This window comes from Arvicola amphibius, chromosome 4, assembly GCF_903992535.2.
Source record: "Arvicola amphibius chromosome 4, mArvAmp1.2, whole genome shotgun sequence".
Lineage (NCBI taxonomy): Eukaryota > Metazoa > Chordata > Mammalia > Rodentia > Cricetidae > Arvicola > Arvicola amphibius.
The window spans coordinates 138,445,592-138,466,210 of NC_052050.1; the positions used below are offsets into that span (position 1 = coordinate 138,445,592).

Genomic DNA, 20,619 nt, shown 5'->3' on the forward strand with positions numbered 1-20,619 from the left:
AGTCCCTACCATTCTTCCCTTTGGGGACAATGATTTTCAAGCCATAGTTTGCATGGCAACCATTCAAGATGCATCTTAACATCTTAGGTTTCTCGGCTTTGTCCACAAAAGTTTCTAATTCAGGTAATGTAAAGTAGAACCTGGGAGTTTAAAACGCATCTGAAGATAGCCGGTCTTTGAATACAACATTTGAAAACACCATTTTTAAATGTTTCAAGTTTCTAGACCCTAGGCAGTATCAGAAAACCAAAGGGGTCTTTTGAGTGGTGAGTGGTAACCTGTTGGCTTGTTTTTTTGTTTTTGGTTGGTTTTTGTTCCTTAGACATTATTAGGAGACCCAAATAGACCTTTAAGCGGTTATTGTAGTGTGTTTTGTTTTGTTTGCATTTTCGCTACAAAGACTGAATTCCCGGGGAAAGTTAAAGGAGGGCAAAGTCCTTTAATACTGTGACTATAGGAGCAAAAGTATACAGAACCCTCTGACCAGGCAAGCAGTCTGACTTCCCTTGTGATGTCATTAAAGACATCCAATGCTCGGTACATTTGTATTCAAAATCAACCAGGGAATACTACTTAAGCACAAGAGCTTCTGGAAGCTACCTCACAAAGCACTTTTTAAATGCATTTCCTCAGAGCCAAGCTACAAGCCTTCCGTGTGAACCCAACACTTTCCATCCACAGCCATCAACGCTGACCAGCAACGTGTACACAACCACTCCTGCTTTCGATGTTGAGCGCCACAGAACAAAAGGAGAGCAGGTGGAGTGGGGACATTTGAAATAGAATCATTGGTTTCCCCACAGTTTTATGTCTGGAGCGCACAATGCCAAAAACGGAGTTGAGCATTTTTGGGTCTTTCCAAAATGTGGAAATGTCAAAATTTATTGAATAAGAATAAATTCACGAAGTATAGTGATCTCTTTTTTATGACTAATTTATTATTTTATATACATTGGCGTTTTGCCTGCGTGTATGTCTGTGTAAGGGTGTCAGATCTTCTGGAACTGGAATTTACAGACATTTGTAAGCTGCCATGCGGGTTCTGGGAACTGAACCTGGGTCCCCAGGAAGACCAGCCAGTGCTCTTAATCACTCAACTATCTCTCCAACCCAAGTTTAGTGATTTCAATGGCAGTAATTTGCGATATAATCTGCCTACCTTAGTATCTTGGACTAGATGAGTTCAAGCTCTTTATTCCACTCACAATTACTAATATTAACTCAAATATCATACAGCATAGAGTCATACACTTATGTGTCTCTATACTTATACATGAGTTACAGAACGAATGCATGTTAAAGAGACCAAAGCAGAGCTGAAGAGACTCAGGAGTGGACTAAGTTTGTATTGATTGCTAAGACATGGACGCAGGCCAGTGCTGGTGGAAGTCGGGTTTGAGAAAGAAGCTGCAGAAATCAGTTTCAGTGTGAACAAGCCCAACTGGATCCGGAGCAAAAAAAAAAAAAAAAAACGGCAGATCAGGTCCAGATCCCAACCAACGAGCAGGCATCTGGACAGGCAGACAGCGGAGTAGGTTGGGTCAGCAGGGGGGAACAGTCAGGAAGTTCTTGGTTCTTAACATACACACCAGGTATCCTATAATAAGTTGGTATAGAGCCAAGTCATCGCTGTGCTAAGTAGCAACGCTTTATGAGGTTCAGGCAAGAGTTATATACACATCTTTTCGGTCCCATAAATTCCTGGACCTGGTTTCCCTGACATGCTTTAAATATGCCCAGGTGCTCCTGCCTCCCAGTTTCAATTCTCCCCGATAAATTTATAGGGTGACTCCCTTTCAGTGCGTGCAGGTACAAATTCCAGAAGTTTCTAGATAGGGCCTATAACAACCCTGACCAACCCATTGGCTCCTCCCCTCTCCAACTCTCCCCTTTTCACGCACCCCAAGACGCAAGCCAACCAACCGTGTGTTTCCATGAAGAGAAAGTTGTCAGATCAAACCAAAGAACTACCCTTTTCTATTTCCTAGATATTCCTAGGATAAAGGTTTCCTCTGCCTTCTTAATTAGTTCCAACAGCTGAGATTTGCACAGTGAACAGCCACAAGGCAGATTTAAAGGAGAAAATGTATTTCCCAGGCCTAGTAAGGCTCCAAATAAGGGAAAACCAATGGGCTAGGTCTGGGAGCCTATACTGCATTTTAAGAAAGGGCAATGCATAGTGGGGAAGGGATTAGATGAAAGAAGTGTGGGCTTTCAGAGAGAAACCAACTAATAAAAGCTATTTTTATAACATTTCTGCAGACTCCAATTGGGGCTGCTTATAGAGACAGCTGTCTCATCCTCAGAAATGAAAATATTTACAAATGGGAAAATTTGTGTTGCAAATATCTTTTTATGTAACACGGGGAAGTTCCTGCTACCTTTACAAGAATCAGTCTTACACTCTGCTTTTGTACAGAAAAGAGAGCAGTCAATGCCTATGTCTTTTTTTGTTGTTTTCAGCTAAAATAACCTTTATGCCACAGTGGTACATTTGAAGTGGAGATTTTTCTTAGGAGCGATTATCTTCGTTGAACTTTTACTCTTGTTGAGTATTGAGTATTCCCCCTTTTTAGTCCGCAAACAACCTGAGGTCAGAAACTAAACCTGGTTTTGCTCTTTCCAAAGCCTACCCGGTTCCCCAGCATATATGCGGGAAGATTACAAAAATATATTCTATCTCTGCTGGACGCCCCAGCCCCCATCCCTTTTGTCACCAAGAAAACAGCGAGCCAAACAGACTCCCAAGAGGATGCATCTTTACTATCCCCCTCCATGACTCCCCAAAAGGGGGGATGGTTCTCGTCAGAGCCCGATCTATGTAAGAACCTAAGGAGAGAGGCAGAGACCACCCATTTCCCGAGTCACAGACTGGCTGGTGCGGGGGAGAAATGGGTTCGCCGTGCAGAACCTGAAGCGATAGAGCAGGGACGTCGCCCGCGTCTTCGCGAGCTCCTCACGCGCCTTTCCCGAGACCGCGGGGACTTCGGGCCGACGCTGCCGCCTCCCGGGTCCGATGGGAACCACAGACCCTGCCCCGTACTTCGCAGCCCGCCCCGCAGCTCCGGAGGAAGGCGGGCCCCGAACCGGACCCGCGCGCCCCCCACGCCCCCGCGCGAGCGCGAGCCGCCGGCGGAAGTGCTGCGTCGTGCACTTCCGGGTGTTGTCTGACCGCCGTCGCGCGTCTCGGGTCTCCCGGCCACCGCCCGGGTCGTGGAGCCAGGAGCGACGTCACCGCCATGGCGGGCATCAAAGGTGGGCCTGGGGCGCGGGGCCGCGGGGCCAGGGGCCGCGGGGGGTAGGGCGGGGCGGCGTGGGGGACGACCGAGCCTCGGTTTTTCCGGCCGTACCCCGCGCTCCGCCCCTGGACCAGAGCCGGGCAGCCGGGCCACGGAATGCTGTGAGTGAGTTTGCAGCCAGAGACATTGAGGGCTGCGATCGGGAGGGATGCCCGGCCCCGCACATCAGGGTAGTTTCCCACCCGAGGCACGAACGCGGTCCTCTCCGAAGCCCGAGTTCTGCATCCACTCCCGGGATCCCTGTGCACCATCTTTTCCTTGCCTCTAAATCGGATGCATCTTGATAGTGTTGTTTGTACGGTGCAGCAGAGCCCGGATGCTCACCCGAAGGCTGCCTTTCCCTCACAGTTGCACGTTGACACTTTTTTAGTTGTGATTTTTTTTAAAAAAAGATAAGGTAACTGACTTGATGAAAGATAACTTGTTTGTTGCATCCTTTGGAGAGAGGGGCTGTTGCTCGGTAGTCTTGCCCCTGGGGTTAGGAGGAAAGTTTTCTGTCTACTTATCAACGGATCGCTTTGAGATTTCTTGACCTGCTTTGTGGAGGAGACAGCCAAGCAGGAAGTAAACAGTTGGTGGTGCCTCCCACCTCGCTGGAGAGGGCGATTTGGGTTGAGCTTTCTCCCAGGGTCACATTTTTATGGTGTCTTGTTCATTCTCGGTGCCCGAAAAACGTTTCGTTTGCTTTATAGAACCTTGTCATTTGAGCCAGTAGGATACTTTCAGATCTCCTTTTGAACTCTAATGAATCCTTTCAAATCCTAATGTGAACGGAAGTTATTGTAAAATGTTGCAGTTTTTTAGAATTGTTGCCTGTGTGTGCCTCCTCCCATTTCTTCGGTGTCTTTAATGAGGGACTCTTTTAACAAGAAAACACTTTGTGATTCTCCAAATGCGGGTAATGCTAATCTAGGGACAGTGACTCCAACGGAATTTTACTTACATTTTTAAAGATTTCTCTCAATGGGCTCTAAAGTTACGATTGGTCATCAAGATACTTCTTCCTGTGGGCCTTTATATCGCCTTTGTAGCAAGGCTCTCGAGATCATTATATATTTCTTAGGCGGGTTGCCTGTTACTTTGTAATAAATTCTGTTTTCTGCTAACTCCCAGACTCGGGAATTTGACCCCGTCACCTTTTGTAGTCACAGACCCATCATCAGCTTGTCTCAAGAGAATTTTTGCTAGGTAATTGGGCTGTTCCATCCCTGGCCGGGAGGCTTTGGGAGTAGAAACCACACTCCTGTTTCATCTTGCATCACTCAGTGACTGTATGAATTCTTGCCTTACTGGTGTGTCACTGAAGACACCATTTATATAAAATCAGCCACCTTGTTGCCAGTGTCATAAGACTGAAGAAACATTACTGGTTTGGGGAGCACTTTTGAGCAGTTCTCAGCTTTTGTCTGTAATGACTTAAGAGATGGAGATGTCGCATGCAGTCGCGTTTGGACATCTTTTAAATACTGAGTATTGAATGTTTAGAAATATGGCCCTAGGGTATCTTGATTCCCCCCCCCCCCAACACTTCCACGAGATTTGCCTTCTCTTATGTGAGTGTTCAGAAGAATTGGCTCTTGTATAAATAAATACATTGGTAGTTTTATGGGCTGGAGAGACGGATAAGAGTGCTTATCGCTCTCAACGTACAGCCAAGTTCAGATCCTAGCACCCCCATCCTAGCTCACCAAAGTCTGTAACTCCAGCTCAGTAGGCACCTCACACACACACACACACACACACACACACACTAAAATAAATATTTTAAAATTATTGATCTTAGCTTAACATTTTAAAATAATAATTTTCTTACAGTATTCATATAGTATCTGTAATATCTGTAATAGGATCTTGTGTTTTAAATGTGTTTCAGTGCCAGAACCTTATCTTTTGTTTCCTTCTTCTTGTTCTTCTTCTTCTTGTTCTTCTTCTTCTTCTTCTCCTTCTTCTTCTTGTCTTTAAAGTTAACTTTTTTTCAAAGTGAAATTTTTTTATTGATATTTATTGAGCTCTACATTTTTCTCTGCTCCTCTCCCTGCCTCTCCCCTCCCTCCTTCAACCCTCCCCCAAGGTCCCCATTCTCCCAGTTTACTCAGGAGATCTTGTCTTTTTATATTTTCTACTTCCCATGTAGATTAGATTTATGTACGTCTCTCTTAGTGTCTGCATTGTTGTCTAAGTTCTCTGGGATTGTGGTTTGTAGGCTGACTTTCTTTGCTTTATGTTTAAAAACCATCTATGAGGGAGTACATGTGATAATTGTCTTTCTGTGTCTGGGTTGCCTCATTCAAAATAATGTTTTCTAGCTCCATCATTTTCCTGCAAAATTCAAGCTGTCATTATTTTTTTCTGCTGTGTAGTACTCCATTGTGTAAATTAACCACATTTTCTTTATCCGTTCTTCAATCGAGGGGCATTTGAGTTGTTTCCAGTATCTGGCTATAACAAACAAAGCTGCTATGAACATAGTTGAGCACATGTCCTTGTGGCATGATTGAGCATCTTTTGGATATATACCCAAAAGTGGTATTGCTGGGTCTTGAGAAAGGTTGTTTCCTAATTTTCTGAGAAATCACCACACTGACATCCAAAGGGGTTGTACCAGTTTTCATTCCCACCAGCAATGCAGAAGTGTTCCCTTTTCCCTACAACCTCTCCAGCATAAGTTGTCATCAGTGTTTTTGACTTGGCCATTTTTACAGGTGTAAGATGGAATCTCAGAGTTGTTTTGATTTTCATTTCTCTGATGACTAAGAATGTTGAACATTTCTTTAAGTGTCTTTCAGCCATTTTAGATTCCTTTGTTGAGAGTTCTCTTTTTAGGTCTGTACACCATTTTTTTGTATTGGATTATGTGATCTTTTGGTGTCCAATTTCTTGAGTTCTTTGTATATTTTGGAGATCAGACCTCTGTCTGATATGGGGTTAGTGAAGATCTTTTCCCTTTCTGTAGACTGTCGTTTTGTCTTGTTGACTGTGTCCTTTGCTTTACAGAAGCCTTTTCAGTTTCAGGAGGTCACATTTATTAATTGTTTCTCTCGGTGTCTGTGCTGCTGGGGTTCTATTTAGGAAGTGGTTCCCTGTGCCAATGTGTCAAGTGTACTTCCCACTTTCACTTCTATAAGGTTCAGCGTGGCTGGCTTTATGTTGAGGTCTTTGATCCATTTGGACTTGAGTTTTGTGCATGGTGATAGATATGGGTCTATTTTCATTCTTCTACATGTTGATATCCAGTTATGCCAGCACCACTTGTTAAATGTGCTTTCTTTTTTCCATTTGATATTTTTTGATTAAAGTTAACTTTTGTGTGTTTGCTTTTTTGAGACATTGTGTAGTCTAGGCTGACCTGGAGCCCACAGTCAGCGCCTCAGCCTTCTTCATAGGTTCATGGGCATGTGCCACCATGCTTAGCTTCTCAGTGGCTCTTTTGCTCTCTCTTCATTAAACTAAGCTTTATTCTAGTTGGGGTTTTGTTTGTTTGTTTGTCTTTTCAAGACGGTTTCTCTGTGTAGCCCTGGTTGTCCTGGAACTCTCTAAAGGCCAGGTTGGCCTCAAACTCAAAGATCTACCTGCCTCTGCCTCCAAGTGCTGGGATTAAAGGCGTGCGTCACTATCACAAATTTTAAAAACGAATCTAGACGTGTGTTCTTTGTCACAGATTAGAGCTAACCTCAGACGCATTAAGCCCTTTCTCTTGCTAGGAAGACTGCAAGACATTTTAAGAAAGACTTTTCTTTTCCTGCCTGACTTAGGTTTCCCCAGTCTCCTGTAGGGAAGCAGTTGTTGACTGTATGCAAGTCTTTCATCTACTTCTAATGTATTTCAATGTGGGAAACAAAACATCAGACTTTTTACAAAGTTTCACATCATAAGACTCAAGTAACAGTGATTTCTGGGCTTTAGTTCTGAGCACATGAGCTATTAAGAAATGAAACTAACTATGGGTGTTCTTTTTCTTTCCTTACAGCCTCTTGATATGTGGGCCACTCTGGCCTGGAACTAGTCATGTGTCAAGGCTCCCCTGAACACCCTATCCTCCTGCCTCACTCTGCTGAATGCTAAGTATGGATCACCATACCTAGCTTTAGATTTTGTTTTGTTTGTTTGTTTGTTTGTTTGTTTTGGTGGAGTTTTGTGGTGCTAGTGGTGGTACTGGTGGTGCTGCTGCTGGTGCTGATGGTAGTTTGTCTACTAGTTGGCTAGTTGGTTCTCATGTAGCCCAAGCTAGCCTGAAGCTTGCTAACTCAAACTCTGATTCTCACTTCTTCCAGTAGAACAGGTTATCCCAGGTGACTTCTGGATAAATTCTGTCTTCTCTACAGTATTTACAATGGTGCACTAAGCTTTTCGGTGGCTGCATTTCCCAGAGTAGAGGTGTTTTTTCTTCAGAATCTCTTTTTTAATAGTATCTTCGGTGTTTAGGGTCTTGCTTACTTTTTCCATACAGTCCTTCTCATTTATAGAAAAAAGAACTGAGTTAGCTAAGTTATTGAGGTAACTAGTTTGCCAGAACACAGTGCCATTGTCTCCTCTCTCACTGGGCTATGTTCATTCTACAGTTGGTACTGGGTGTTAAAGCTGGGGCATGGGTGTCAGAAACAGAAGAGGAAGAGTTGGGAGGGGAAGATGAATAGGGATCAGTTTGGATTGCTGCTGTGGTGACTAAGCAAGGACCCACACGCAGTTGAGGGCCCCTGGCAGGCGCACGCACGCGCGCGCACACGCGCACACACACACACACACACACACACACACGCACACGCCTCTCACTGAAGCTGTGCCCGGTGTTGCCCATCAGAGCGCCTTGACAGGCTGGCTGCATTCCCACCCCTTCCTTGCTTGCATTCATCACTGGTCTTTTGTTTTCTAAATCTCTAGCTTCTACCAGAATTCATGTTCCTAAGCAAGCAGAATGTCTAATCTCACGTTCTCATTAATTCCTTGGTGAAGTGTTGATCGATTCCCCGGTGTTTGCCAGCTACTACAGAAAATCCTAAGGCTACGGAGATAAATAAATCGGAAACTCATCCTGAAGGGGGTCCCATTTGTGCACAAGATCTTAAGTAATGCCCATGGACGCCTAATCCTGTTCAGGGGACAGAACAATTAAGAAAGTGAAAATGTGTAAGCGAGAAGGCAGACCCGGCAGCCGTGAAATTGATGATGGCTCATTGTTTGCTTGCGTATTGACATTGATTTTTTTGAGATGGGGTTTCAAGTAGCCCAGGATAGCCCTAACCTCTAACTCAGTATATAGTCAAAGCTGGCTTTAAACGCCTGGTCCTCGCTGCTTCCACCACACAGTGCTGGGTTTCCCAGAGTGCACCACCACACACGCGGTCATGGTTTAGTATTTTAGGGTCTAGCCAGATGGCTCATCGGCATGCGGACACAAATAACGCACAGTAAATAAAACGGGATGATTTTAAAATCCTGCGTAGTTCTCCCACTAGAATGCATACGCCACAAAAAGGAAAAGCTTTGTTGGCTTTTCCCTCCTCGTTGCTGTGCCTTGAGCAGCAGGGGCGACATGGCACACATCGAATGCTCGGTGTTTCTGTTGCATGAGTAAATAAGTGTTATGTATTCATGCGCGGTCCTTGGAGGTTGAATCCAGAGCCTCACATACACCAGGCAAGCACTGTCCCGCAGAGCTGGTCCCCAGCCCCTCTGTACATCAGTAAGTAATAAATACAGTAGCAGAGCTGTTGTCGCTCTGAGGAGGAGATGCTTGAGACGAGAGCGGAAGGGAAAATAGAAATAAGGTAGAGGAGAGACCGAGCGGGGCGGGAACACCGGCTTCAGGGGCCCGAAGAGTGCCCGCCAGCTCCTTGGTGTGTGCTTGACGTTTGATGGAGTGAAAGCCCTGCACAGAGGCCTGGTAGAATAGGGAGGAGTGCCATAGGAAGCCAGGACGTTACTGCCTGTGTGACCCAGTCAGGACTCTAGACAGGTCCGTGAGGAACAAAAGGGAAACTCGGTATTCTGTAGTTACTGCATCCCCTGTAAACCTGGAATGCTCTGTTTGCTGTTTAAAACAAAACAAACACTTCTTCAACTTTTCCCCACTGCTGCCAGAAATATAAAATATAATGACGTTAATAACCAAGTTCACTGTTGTCATGGTGACCTGACTCGTGTTGTAGTCAGCATTCCAGCTGACTCGCAGCCGGCCGAGACAATGCCAGTGGCCATCTTGTCAGTGATCTTAGCCGGTGTCTGACCCTCGCCGCTGATCCTGGTTTACTGTATGCTTAGGTTTTTGCTTGGTACATTTTAGATTTTCACTTATCTTTTGGATTTTAACTTTTCTGTTAAGGTAAACCATACCAGTTTTTAAAAAGTTACTTTCTGGGCCTGTGAAATGCCTTAACATGTAAGGAAGAGCACTTGGGTCTCAACCTGATGACCCGCGTTCTGTCCCCAAAGCCCCAGAACAGTGGAAGAGGAGAACAGCTCCTGCAAGGCATCCTCTGACCTCCACAAGGACACGCACCAAATACATACATCTAAATAAAAAATGGAATAAATCTTACCAAGTCGTGTCCTTAGCCATTGGGGATGCAGAAATGTAGGCTGTGTAGAAGCTAACACTTTTCTCTTGGTTGAAATCTAGGTCATTGGTTACATATAATAAAGTCCTTTCTCACTTTAACGTACAGGAGACACGTGCGGGGACTTCAGAGGTGTATCTTACTATAGTATGCATCCTCCTGCTGCCTTGGTAAGGCGGTGCACCACATCCACACCACATCCACACCAATCAGGCTGCGCTCACACCCTTCAGATTTCCTGGGACTCGGGAAATGAGGGCCAAAGTAACTGTGCTTCAGTAACCTGTTTAAAGACTAACAAAATAGGCTCAGCGGTTGAGAGAACTGATTTCTCTTCCAGAGAACCCAGGTTCGATTCCCAACACCCACATGGCAGCTCACAACTGTCTGTAAATCCAGTTCCAGGGAATCTAACACCCTTACAGATGTACATGCAGACTAACATACAAAAAATACACATAAAATAAAAATAAGTACATTATTAAGAAACGAAGTTAGTTTTTGTTTTTAAAAAAAAGACTAACAAAATTGATTGGTTCCAATAAAGCTATAGGCACGATGTTACTATGAAGTCTATATAGTAAATGTCTTGCATTTGAAAAATAACAATAACAAGGCATGTATGGTGGTGTATACCTTTAATCCCAACCCTTGAGATGCAGAGGCAGGTGGCCAATCTGGTCTACATAGCAAAGTCCAGGCCAGCCAGGGCTACACAGTGAGACGCTCTCTAAAAATAATTTTTAAGAAGATCATACATTAGCTACACATATCCTTGAACAGCTTTTCTTGCAGTCTTGTGCTTTTGTGTTTCTGTTTTGGTGAGACTTTTCTGTCCCTCCCTCTCTCCCTTCTTCATCCTTCTCCCTCCCTCCCGCCTTCTCCCTCTCCTTCCTTCTCTTTCTGGGTACTTTGGTGTTCTGTTTCGGTGAGGCTTTTCTGCCCCTCCTCCCTCCCCTCCTCCCTTCCTATTGTGTGTGATGAGTGTGGAGATGAGAGGATAACTTGATGGAGTGGCGTTTCCCCTTCCACTTCTGTGTGGATTCCAGGGACCATCAGTGGGGCCATCAGTCTTGTGTGGCAAGTGTTTCACTCCCATGTGGATTAAATATAATGTTTGTGCTATGGTGGGGGTGGGCATTAACCCTGGGGTCTTAATAGACCTGAGCAATGGTGACTGGGTGTGTGCTGTGTGTTAGCAGTCGGTCTAAACTGATGTGCAGGTTAAGGATTCCTTATTGGGAGTTTTTGGAAACAAATGTGTTTCAGCTTGTGGATTTCCTCCAATTTGGGAATATTTGAATGTCCATAATGAGGTATTTGAGGGGCAAGATGCTTGTTTGCAACAGCGTTTCATGATGTTTCCCTGACTGTTTGGGAACTCACTATGTAGACCAGAGTTCCATCTACCCCTACCTCCCTAGAGATGAGATTAAGACCTGTGTCAGCAGGCCTGGCTGACGTCCAGATTTCAGAGCCTTTCAAAGGGCTAAGGAGGACGCTCAACCTCTACCGCTTTTGTTTTGAGGGCGCCGTGGAAGCTGATTCTGAAACTCTGTAATTGTCAGCTTTGAAGACAGTTCACATTTTGTTTTGGTTTTTGAGATCGTTTGACATTTAGCTTGTAGTAATCCTCCTGCCTCAGTCTCTTGAGTGCTGAGATTACTGGGCATGAGCCACTTTTAACAGCTGGAATTTTGAGGGGAGGGGGCAGGGTGTGCTTCACTTCTGGGATTCACGTAGTGCTTGGGCTGGGCGCGAACAAAGGCTGCACTCCTGTCTTCTACTGAGCTCTCTGGGCTTCTGTCTGTTTTGCAGCTCTCATTAGCTTGTCATTTGGAGGAGCAATTGGCCTGATGTTTTTGATGCTGGGATGTGCCCTTCCAATATACAAGTACGTAATGGATTTTTGTTTTCCTCTTTTTGAGTGTTTAAAGGTAAAACTCTCCTGCTTTTAAAGTTTTCCCTGGTGGAAATGCTTGTTCACCAAGAACAACCCTTTCCTGAAAAATCACCGCTTAAGGGTTATCTGTAGAGACACCAGAATGCCCAGGCAGAGGGATTTGGGGTGTGACCTGCTTTTGTGACGGCCTGGTGACCGCAGCTCGGCCCTACTGCTCATCAATAATACTCCAGCAAAATCTAAAACATCTTATTATAGAAAATAACATAGGCAGCTCCTGAACATAGCCGACTAAACACACGAGGTAGGTGATTTCTTGCCCTAGAATAGAAAGAACTCCCTTCCATTGAGACATTGTCTCACTGCGTAGCCCAGGCTGACCTCACTCATAGTCTGCCTGCCCCAGCCTCCCAAGTTCTAGAATTCTAGATATTCATCACCTGCCCAGTTTAGAAAACTTTTAAAATTAACATGTAAGTAACTTAGTTTTAAAAATACAAATGAGTAGAAGGGAACCACAAATGAGGAGAGAGGATTGCATTGCTGATAATCACATGAAAACATATTAAATCCCACTCAACGCTACATGAAATCCACTGGTGAAGAAGGAAGTGGGCAGACAGACACTGCTGGATGCCAGCGGGGACTCGGTCAGGTAGGGGTGTAGGAAGTGAGTAGGTGCCATTTCTAGGAACTAGTTTGTTTGCCTGTATCCTGTAGTTCATGGAACTGGCCCTCCGCTTCTATGAAATTCTCATACAAACACACCTTGCAAATGCTTGTAGAGATACATGTAGCTGGGTAAGAAAATCACTGTTCCCAGCGACCATGTCTGTAATTGCGGAAATGGAAAACTGGTGACGTCACAAATGCCCATCCAAAACTAAATTATGGGCTGAGAGAAATGTTACAGTGAATAAAGCACTTGCAGCAGAAATGTGAGGACCTGAGTTCAAATCCCAAGAACCCCTGTAATAGCTGGGTGTGGTAGCAGATGTCTGTAACCCCAGGGCTCCTCTGAGGAGATGGGAGTGAAGACGGGAGGATCTGTAAGCTCTGCCGGGCCAGGTAGCCTGGCACACACACCAGCAAACAGACCCCGTCTCAAACAATAGTAGGTGAGAATTGACATCCAGGATGGCTGTCCGACATCCACATACTGTGGCGCACACACACACACACACACACACACAGAGTTAAAATGTAGAGACTGGACAGACAGTTCATTAGTCAAGTCCTCCTTGACTGGTTTTCACACCACATGCCAAAGCAGAGTCTAGTGTTCCGTGTTTGTGACCCCAGTGCTGGGGAGGTGGAGTCAGCCTGGCCTCTTCATTAAGCCCCAGGCCAGGGAGAGATCCTGTCTCAAATAAAAGTGGGCAGTGCCTGAGGAGGAACAGTGGCCAAGGTTGTTCCCTGACCTTCATGCCAGTACCCATGAGCATGCAGGCACTAATTCACCCTTGCAGACGTCCACATACCAAAAAACAAATTATTGGGAAATAGTGACTGACAGTATTAACCTTAAGGAATGAGGAAGGACTGGAAATCTGTAAATGCTATTCTGTGGAGCTTTACCTTGGTTAAATTTGTATGGTTTGTGGAGGGTCCACAAGAAGCTCCTTAGGTTAAAAAAAATTTAAAAGCAGCTTCTGGTTTTAATTTTGCATTTCTATATTGTTTGAGCTTTTTTCTTAAGCATATAAATTTCACTTAAAATACTTAGAAAAAGATTAAGAAAAACATAACACGCTGGAGAGATTGCTCAGTGCTTAAGAACACTGGCTGCTCTTCCAGAGGACCCAGGTTCAGTTCCCAACACCCCTGTGGTACCTCCCCACTGTCTGTAATTCCAGTTCCAGGCCCTCTGCTGGCCTCTTTGGGTATTACATGCACTCGATGCACATACATTCGTGCCAAACATATAAAAATAAATCTTCTTCAGAAAAAGAAAGCAAATAGCTTCAGCAAATCTCCGCTGTGTATGTATTTAAGCTTGTCAATTTTAAAGACCATTTGTTTCTTGTAAATTTGATAATATGCTTTTAAAACATAACAAAGAAGTGGAAGGAGTTTGTCCCCTTCACACAGCTTCCCCCACTGCAGTTGCTAAAACCAGAAAATGAAATCAGCACAGCATGGCTAACGACGAACTAAAAACCATGTTTTACAACACTATTTTCAGTTGGTGCCCTATATTTTGGTTTCAGCTAAGGGAAGCATGGGTTCTAACATTACGATAAGGCAGGATGTCAAAGGCATGGGTCCTTAATTTTTAAAGTTTTGTGTAAATATTCTTATTTTCAATATGCCTCCTTATTAAGCTAAAGTGATTTTTTTAATTTTTTTCATTATTTCATAAAGCATTTTGTCAGTAGACCCTTTAAATATTGTGCTGTAATTGAATACAGGGACGAGTTGACTCTGACATTCCCCACAGGTCTGTGGCTTCAGTTTCAGCTGCAGCTTGTTTGGTACCTTGTCATTCCCGATGCTCTTTAAACAAACACGCGTTTAGTATGCTGGAAGGTGACAGGGTTGACGAAGACCGCACTAACTTCTTTCTCTTTTCCAGCCAATACTGGCCCCTCTTTGTTCTGTTTTTTTACGTCCTCTCACCCATTCCGTACTGCATAGCAAGAAGATTGGTGGACGACACGGACGCCATGAGCAACGCCTGTAAGGAGCTCGCCATCTTCCTCACTACAGGCATCGTCGTCTCCGCCTTCGGACTCCCGGTCGTCTTCGCCAGAGCGCACCTGGTGAGCCGCCCTCTTCTGGGGAGGTCTTCATTAGACTGTCCGTTTCTTTCTTAAAAACTTCCGTCGTAGCCGGGCGGTGGTGGCGCATGCCTTTAATCCCAGCACTCGGGAGGCAGAGGCAGGCGGATCTCTGTGAGTTCGAGGCCAGCCTGGTCTACAAGAGCTAGTTCCAGTACAGACTCTAAAGCTGCAGAGAAACCCTGTCTCGAAAAACCAAAAAAAACAAAAAAACAAAAAAAAAAAAACTTCCGTCGTGTAAAAGAGAGACCTGAGACGTTAGGGTGTACAGGACAGATTTAAACCTCGTCTTTCTGTTCGTTTTTGCTGTCAGGGGAAACTGTTGGAAGGCAAAGCATGGGTCTGCGGCAGAAAGGGCACAGTAACCCCCGTGCTGAGTTCCTGTGGTCTGCCCTGTAAAGAGCAGGGTTCTCAACGTCCTAGTTCAGACCCTTTCATTCACGTTGAGGTGGCCCCCAACCTTAAAATTATTTCACTGCTACTTCATAACTGTATTTTTTCTACTGTTATGAATCATAAATATCTGATATGCAGGGTATCTGATAAGTGACCCATTGGAAAGGGTTGTCCAGCAACTTCCAAGGAGTCGCGCCCCACAGGTTGAGAACCCTGACCTCTAAAGCCTTGACATCTGAGAAGGTTGTTCTCCGCAGCTGGGAAAGTGAACTAGGAGAAAGCAGTCACACCTCCCGCTCTGGAAAGGTGGAGACTAGCCGCACCTCAAGTGTGCTGGAGGCAGTTATGCCCTCAGCCTCTTTCAGAGAAAGCACAGTATGTTTGCATCAGTGGTGCTTAAGGCTCCCGCTCTGTTCCAACCAGACTTTGAGACTCACTAAGAAAGAGTAACTTCCTTTGTAAGCATTAACTGTGGAATCCTATGCGGCCCCAGGGATCCACCCCGGGCAGGGTGCAGCCTAGATGCCCATGGCCCTGGAGGGGGAGGACCCTCAGAACTGCGGGTGGAGCCGGGATCCCCATCAGGGGCAGGGTGAGCCCTAGATGCCCAGGCTACAGATGGAGCCAAACAAAGCTCTGATGGTCATTATCGAAGTGAAGCGTGTTCCGGAATAATTATCACCCCCTAACTCTACTTTCCAATCGATCAATGATGGCAAATGTAAACACTGTGTAAGAGTGTTGAGTGTGGTACTGTGACGGTCATCACAAGCCACATTACTTACCTCTGTGATTGGCCAGTGCACTGGGCATTGATTGGCTACCAGTGGCCTTTGATCTGCACACCTGCTGACTGTTGCCTTCTTCCCGCTACAGATTGAGTGGGGAGCTTGCGCCCTCGTCCTCACGGGAAACACCGTCATCTTCGCGACTATCCTGGGCTTCTTCCTGGTCTTTGGAAGCAACGATGACTTCAGCTGGCAGCAGTGGTGAGAGGAGCCACCGGACTGTTGTCACATGGACTTGTGTCATCTGTCGGCCGTCCGTGCACAGGAGAGGGCACCGTGATCTGAATTGTCCAGCGAGCTCCTGGGGTGTCCCCAGCGCTCCCTGCTCACTCTTGTACGCCTGCTGTTTCCACGGGGACTTGCTAAGGATTAAAAGGATTTTCTCTTTTGGAAAAGCTTGACTGGTTTCCCACTTCTCTAGACTGTGCTTTCCATGGTATCCTGCTGAATCTAAAATACTTACGTGTTTCCCTGTTCGGTTGTTTTTAAATCAGTATGCAATGTTAAACCTTTTTCGGATGTAATAACCATTTGCATTGGTTCAGGAATTCAGAACTTCTGGCTGTATTACGGGCTAAAGTTCATATTTTCTCTAAAAATCAGTTAATCCATTATAAATATATATATATGAAAGTAAGTTTTCATTCAGTCAGGATGACGTCACTCGCGGGTGAATGCAAGCATTCAGAGCGTTGACATACCGTATACACTATTTACTCAGTGCAAAGACAGCTGCATTTATACCTCAGGGGGGCGAGTACCACTGCCCATGCCCTCCAGAAGGGTTGCTAGTTTTACAGTGAGTGGAGAATTATTTTATGGGATTGCTACAAAAGAGTGTTTTTCTCTTCAGTTGTTGGGGTTTCTGTTAAACTTTAAGGTACAAGTGTGACAACAAGCCTAGGACCACAGTTTATATTCGTGTTTATTATGGTCAAAGCCAGTGAGTCGCTGCGCGGGAAAGCAAAGCTGGAATTCCGCCATTTGAGCTCCACTTTATAAGCGACGGGTCCCGTGGCTCGGAGGGTGACGTGGACATGCATGGGACAGTTGTGTGTTTGCACTGTAGATGCTCAAAAACTTTCCCCCGCTTCCTCCTTTTAACTTATTTTGTACATTGTATATATTAAGTCAGAGAACTTTTCAGATATAGTTTAATGGCGTTTAGAAACGTTTGACGACTAGGAAACAGCTGCTTTGCCATACATTCAGAGCGCCCCTCCCCCTCGAGGCCTTGCCGCCACTCCCAAGTGACTTGTTAGTCTTGCAGGTAAGACAGGGACGGGACAGTCGTGGGACTCAGGCCATAAGAGCAGTCTCTTGAGGTCAGAGAGTGTGTGTGTTTCTTTCCTTTTTTGTTTGTTTGTTTGTTTGTTTGCTTTTTGAGACAGGGTTTTGCTGTAACTATCAAGCCTGTCCCTGAACTAGCTCTTGTAGACCAGGCTGGCCTTGAACTCACAGGCAGCCACCTGCCTCCTGAGTGCTGGGGTTAAAGGCCTGTGCCACCATCACCCGGATCTGTGTGTGTGTGTGTGTGTGTGTGTGTGTGTGTTTCAAAACCACTGAAGGCAGGCTTCCTAGCGCCTTTTCCCTGAGGTCTGGCCTCATCATGATAGAGCTGCTGTTGTAAAGGTATTTATTCTACAGATTGATACAGAGTTGACAAATCCAGCTGTGTCCCAGCTTCAAACTTAAATCCAACCGAAAACATCCCAAAGTGGCAGGGATGCCCAAATTGTAGCGATTGTTCGCATCTTCCATTCTCAGTACTTAATTCAAAAGCTGGCTCTGAAAATGTTCGCATTGGTTGGCAGTGTTTGGTGAGGACACTTGTGTGTTTCTTCAGTCTGCCGATAGCAAGGAAGTGTTCTGCCTTTAGCGGAAAATGGGTAACCATGACAATTGTCTTTTGTTGTTTTCTAGAATTTTATTTCTCAAAAAAGGAACATATACGAAATTTGCTCAGCGTTTTCCTAAAGATGCCTAAAGCGGCAGTTTTGTTCTGTTTGGCCTGACCCACGTGTGATTACCCTTGGCTGCGAGGTGAGAGCCACATGAAGTGTGCAAATGTAGCCGTGCCATTTGTGGGTTAGACCAAACGTGGCTCCCTGAGGAGCCGTCCCTGAGGGCTGTGTGTGTGTATGTGTCTGTGTCTGTGTGTGTGTGCGTGTGCGTGTGTGTGTGTGTGTGTGTGTGTGCGCGCGCGCGCGCGGGGGTCAGAACTCTGCCTGCGATCAGGGTGGAGAGGGAAGTTGCTTCCCAGGCCCCTCCCCATTCTCTGTTCCTTCACCAATGCCGCTCGTGCGCTTGGCCGTAGACCCCGTTCTAACAGCGGCATATTCTTTCTGGGTACTAATTTTGTCGGCAGCATTGTGTGTCGGACTTTGACACTGACTTGACAGTCCCATCTCTGATTTCTGGGCTAGTTACTCAAGAGTTTTTCATGAATATGCACCAACACATTGCCATTCTGCTGTGGAGAGAAAGAAAACTTTTGATGATGAAATAATAAAGATTTTAAATATCCATTTTAGCTTGTGGATGCTTTCATAATAAAAGTCCAGTCTCTGAAGGGCACTAACCACCGAACCATTTAATATCTTCTCTAATGCTGAGGCCCATAGCCCATAGCCTCAGCACTAGAGAAGCTGAGAAGAGGATCAAGAGGCCAAGGCTACAAGGCTATGACGTGGGACCCTGTCTAAAACAATAAAGAAATAAAAACTAGGAAGCAAGCATGCTAGCAGATGGAACCTGCTGCGGAAGATGGTGCGAGGCTCTGTGGTATTGAGTGGTGATAACGGGCTGGCCCCAGGCCATATTCGCATCGTGTGCAGTGAGAGTCGGTGAGTGCCAGTTACTGTTGCCCGGCCTGTGGTTAGCCCCCAGGGCACTTTGCGATGGCTGCCTTTGGTAAGAAATTCCAATTCCTGTTTCTTCCACACAAGCTTGTGTTGTCCTCTGGTAAAGACAGAAACTCCTGTTACAGGAACTATGTGGGCTGGGGATGTGGGGCTGGGTATTGAACGCTTGCCCCACTTAACCTAACCAGGGTAGATGAAGTAAATCTTCTTGAAAAGGTAGCTAGCTCTGGCTTTATTTTAAACATTCGAAAGACGCATTAAGGAGATCATACACTTGCACTTTTATTTTGTAATAGTTTGCTTTTTCATTGGTTATTAAGGACTATAGGGGAGGCTCCGTGAGTCAAGCCACGGACAACCTGAGTTTAATGCCAGGGACACACATGGGACAAGGAGGGTCCTGCAAATTGTCCTCTGACCTCTACACAACCACCGTGGCACACTTTGACCCCCCCCCCCACACACACACAGGTGCACATTAATTTTTTTTAAATTACAAACAAGCAAGATGGTTCAGCGAGTAAAGACTGACAGTGTGAGTTTAAATTGCTAAGAACATTGCTATTTTATAAATGAGTTTCAATGTGCTTAGCATTTAATACAAAAGCAGATGGCCATTGCATAATGTCATGTAAATGTAGCTGTGGTTTAAGAATAAGCATAGAATGGATTTAACGCAATGCCCAGCAAAATCCCAGCAAAATTCTTCAAAGACCTTGAAAGAATGGTACTCATCATAATATGGAAAAGCAAAAAACCCAAGATAGCCAAAACAATCCTGCACAATAAAAGAACTTCTGGAGGCATCACAGTCCCTGACTTCAAACTCTACTACAGAGCTACAGTATTGAAAACAGTCTGGTATTGGCATGAGAACAGACAGGAGGACCAATGGAACTGAATAGAAGACCCAGATATTAAACCACACACCTTCGAACACCTAATTTTTGACAAGGAAGCAAAAAATATCAAATGGAAAAAAAAAGCATATTTAACAAGTGGTGCTGTCATAACTGGATATCAACATGTAGAAGAATGAAAATAGACCCATATCTATCACCATGCACAAAACTCAAGTTCAAATGGATCAAAGACCTCAACATAAAGCCAGCCACGCTGAACCTTATAGAAGATAAAATGGGAAGTACACTTGAACACATTGGCACAGGGAACCACTTCCTAAATATAACCCCAGCAGCACAGACACCGAGAGAAACCATTAATAAATGGAAACTCCTGAAACTGAAAAGCTTCTGTAAAGCAAAGGACACGGTCAACAAGACAAAACGACAGTCTACAGAATGGGAAAAGATCTTCACTAACCCCACATCAGACAGAGGTCTGATCTCCAAAATATACAAAGAACTCAAGAAATTGGACACCAAAAGATCACATAATCAAATAAAAAAATGGAGTACAGACCTAAACAGAGAACTCTCAACAAAGGAATCTAAAATGGCTGAAAGACGCTTAAAGAAAAGTTCAACATCCTTAGTCATCAGAGAAATGAAAATCAAAACAACTCTGAGATTCCATCTTACACCTGTAAAAATGGCCAAAATCAAAAACACTGATGACAACTTATGCTGGAGAGGTTGTAGGGAAAAGGGAACACTTCTGCATTGCTGGTGGAAATGCAAACTGGTACAACCCCTTTGGATGTCAGTGTGGTGATTTCTCAGAAAATTAGGAAATAACCTTCCTCAAGACCCAGCAATACCACTTTTGGGTATATATCCAAAAGATGCTCAATCGTGCCACAAGGACATGTGCTTAACTATCTTCATAACAGCTTTGTTTGTTATAGCTAGAACCTGGAAACAACCTAAATGCCCCTTGATTGAAGAATGGATAAGGAAAATGTGGTAACATTTACACAATGGAGTACTACACAGCAGGAAAAAATAATGACAGCTTGAATTTTGTAGGAAAATGATGGAGCTAGAAAACATTATTTTGAGTGAGGTAACCCAGACCCAGAAAGACAATTATCACATGTACTCACTCAGGTGATTTTTAAACATAAAGCAAAGAA

At 44.9% G+C, this 20,619-nt stretch overlaps 1 protein-coding gene across 1 annotated transcript; it reads left to right on the forward strand.

Annotated features, from left to right (window-relative positions):
- The first annotated feature begins 3,116 nt into the window (after window positions 1-3,116).
- Window positions 3,117-16,115, forward strand: Leprotl1 (leptin receptor overlapping transcript like 1). The gene is made up of 4 exons (XM_038328799.2): window positions 3,117-3,255; window positions 11,672-11,747; window positions 14,332-14,518; window positions 15,809-16,115. Exons 1-4 carry the CDS (start codon window positions 3,240-3,242, stop codon window positions 15,923-15,925), a joined length of 396 nt encoding a protein of 131 aa, XP_038184727.1. The 5' UTR covers window positions 3,117-3,239; the 3' UTR covers window positions 15,926-16,115.
- The last annotated feature ends 4,504 nt before the right edge of the window (window positions 16,116-20,619 follow it).

Bases quoted from the DNA above. Each gene is read 5' to 3' on its own strand.
- Leprotl1 (XM_038328799.2), top strand. The intron at 11,748-14,331 runs GTACGTAATGGA...TCTCTTTTCCAG, and splicing joins TGTGCCCTTCCAATATACAA to CCAATACTGGCCCCTCTTTG. The intron at 14,519-15,808 runs GTGAGCCGCCCT...TTCCCGCTACAG, and splicing joins TCTTCGCCAGAGCGCACCTG to ATTGAGTGGGGAGCTTGCGC.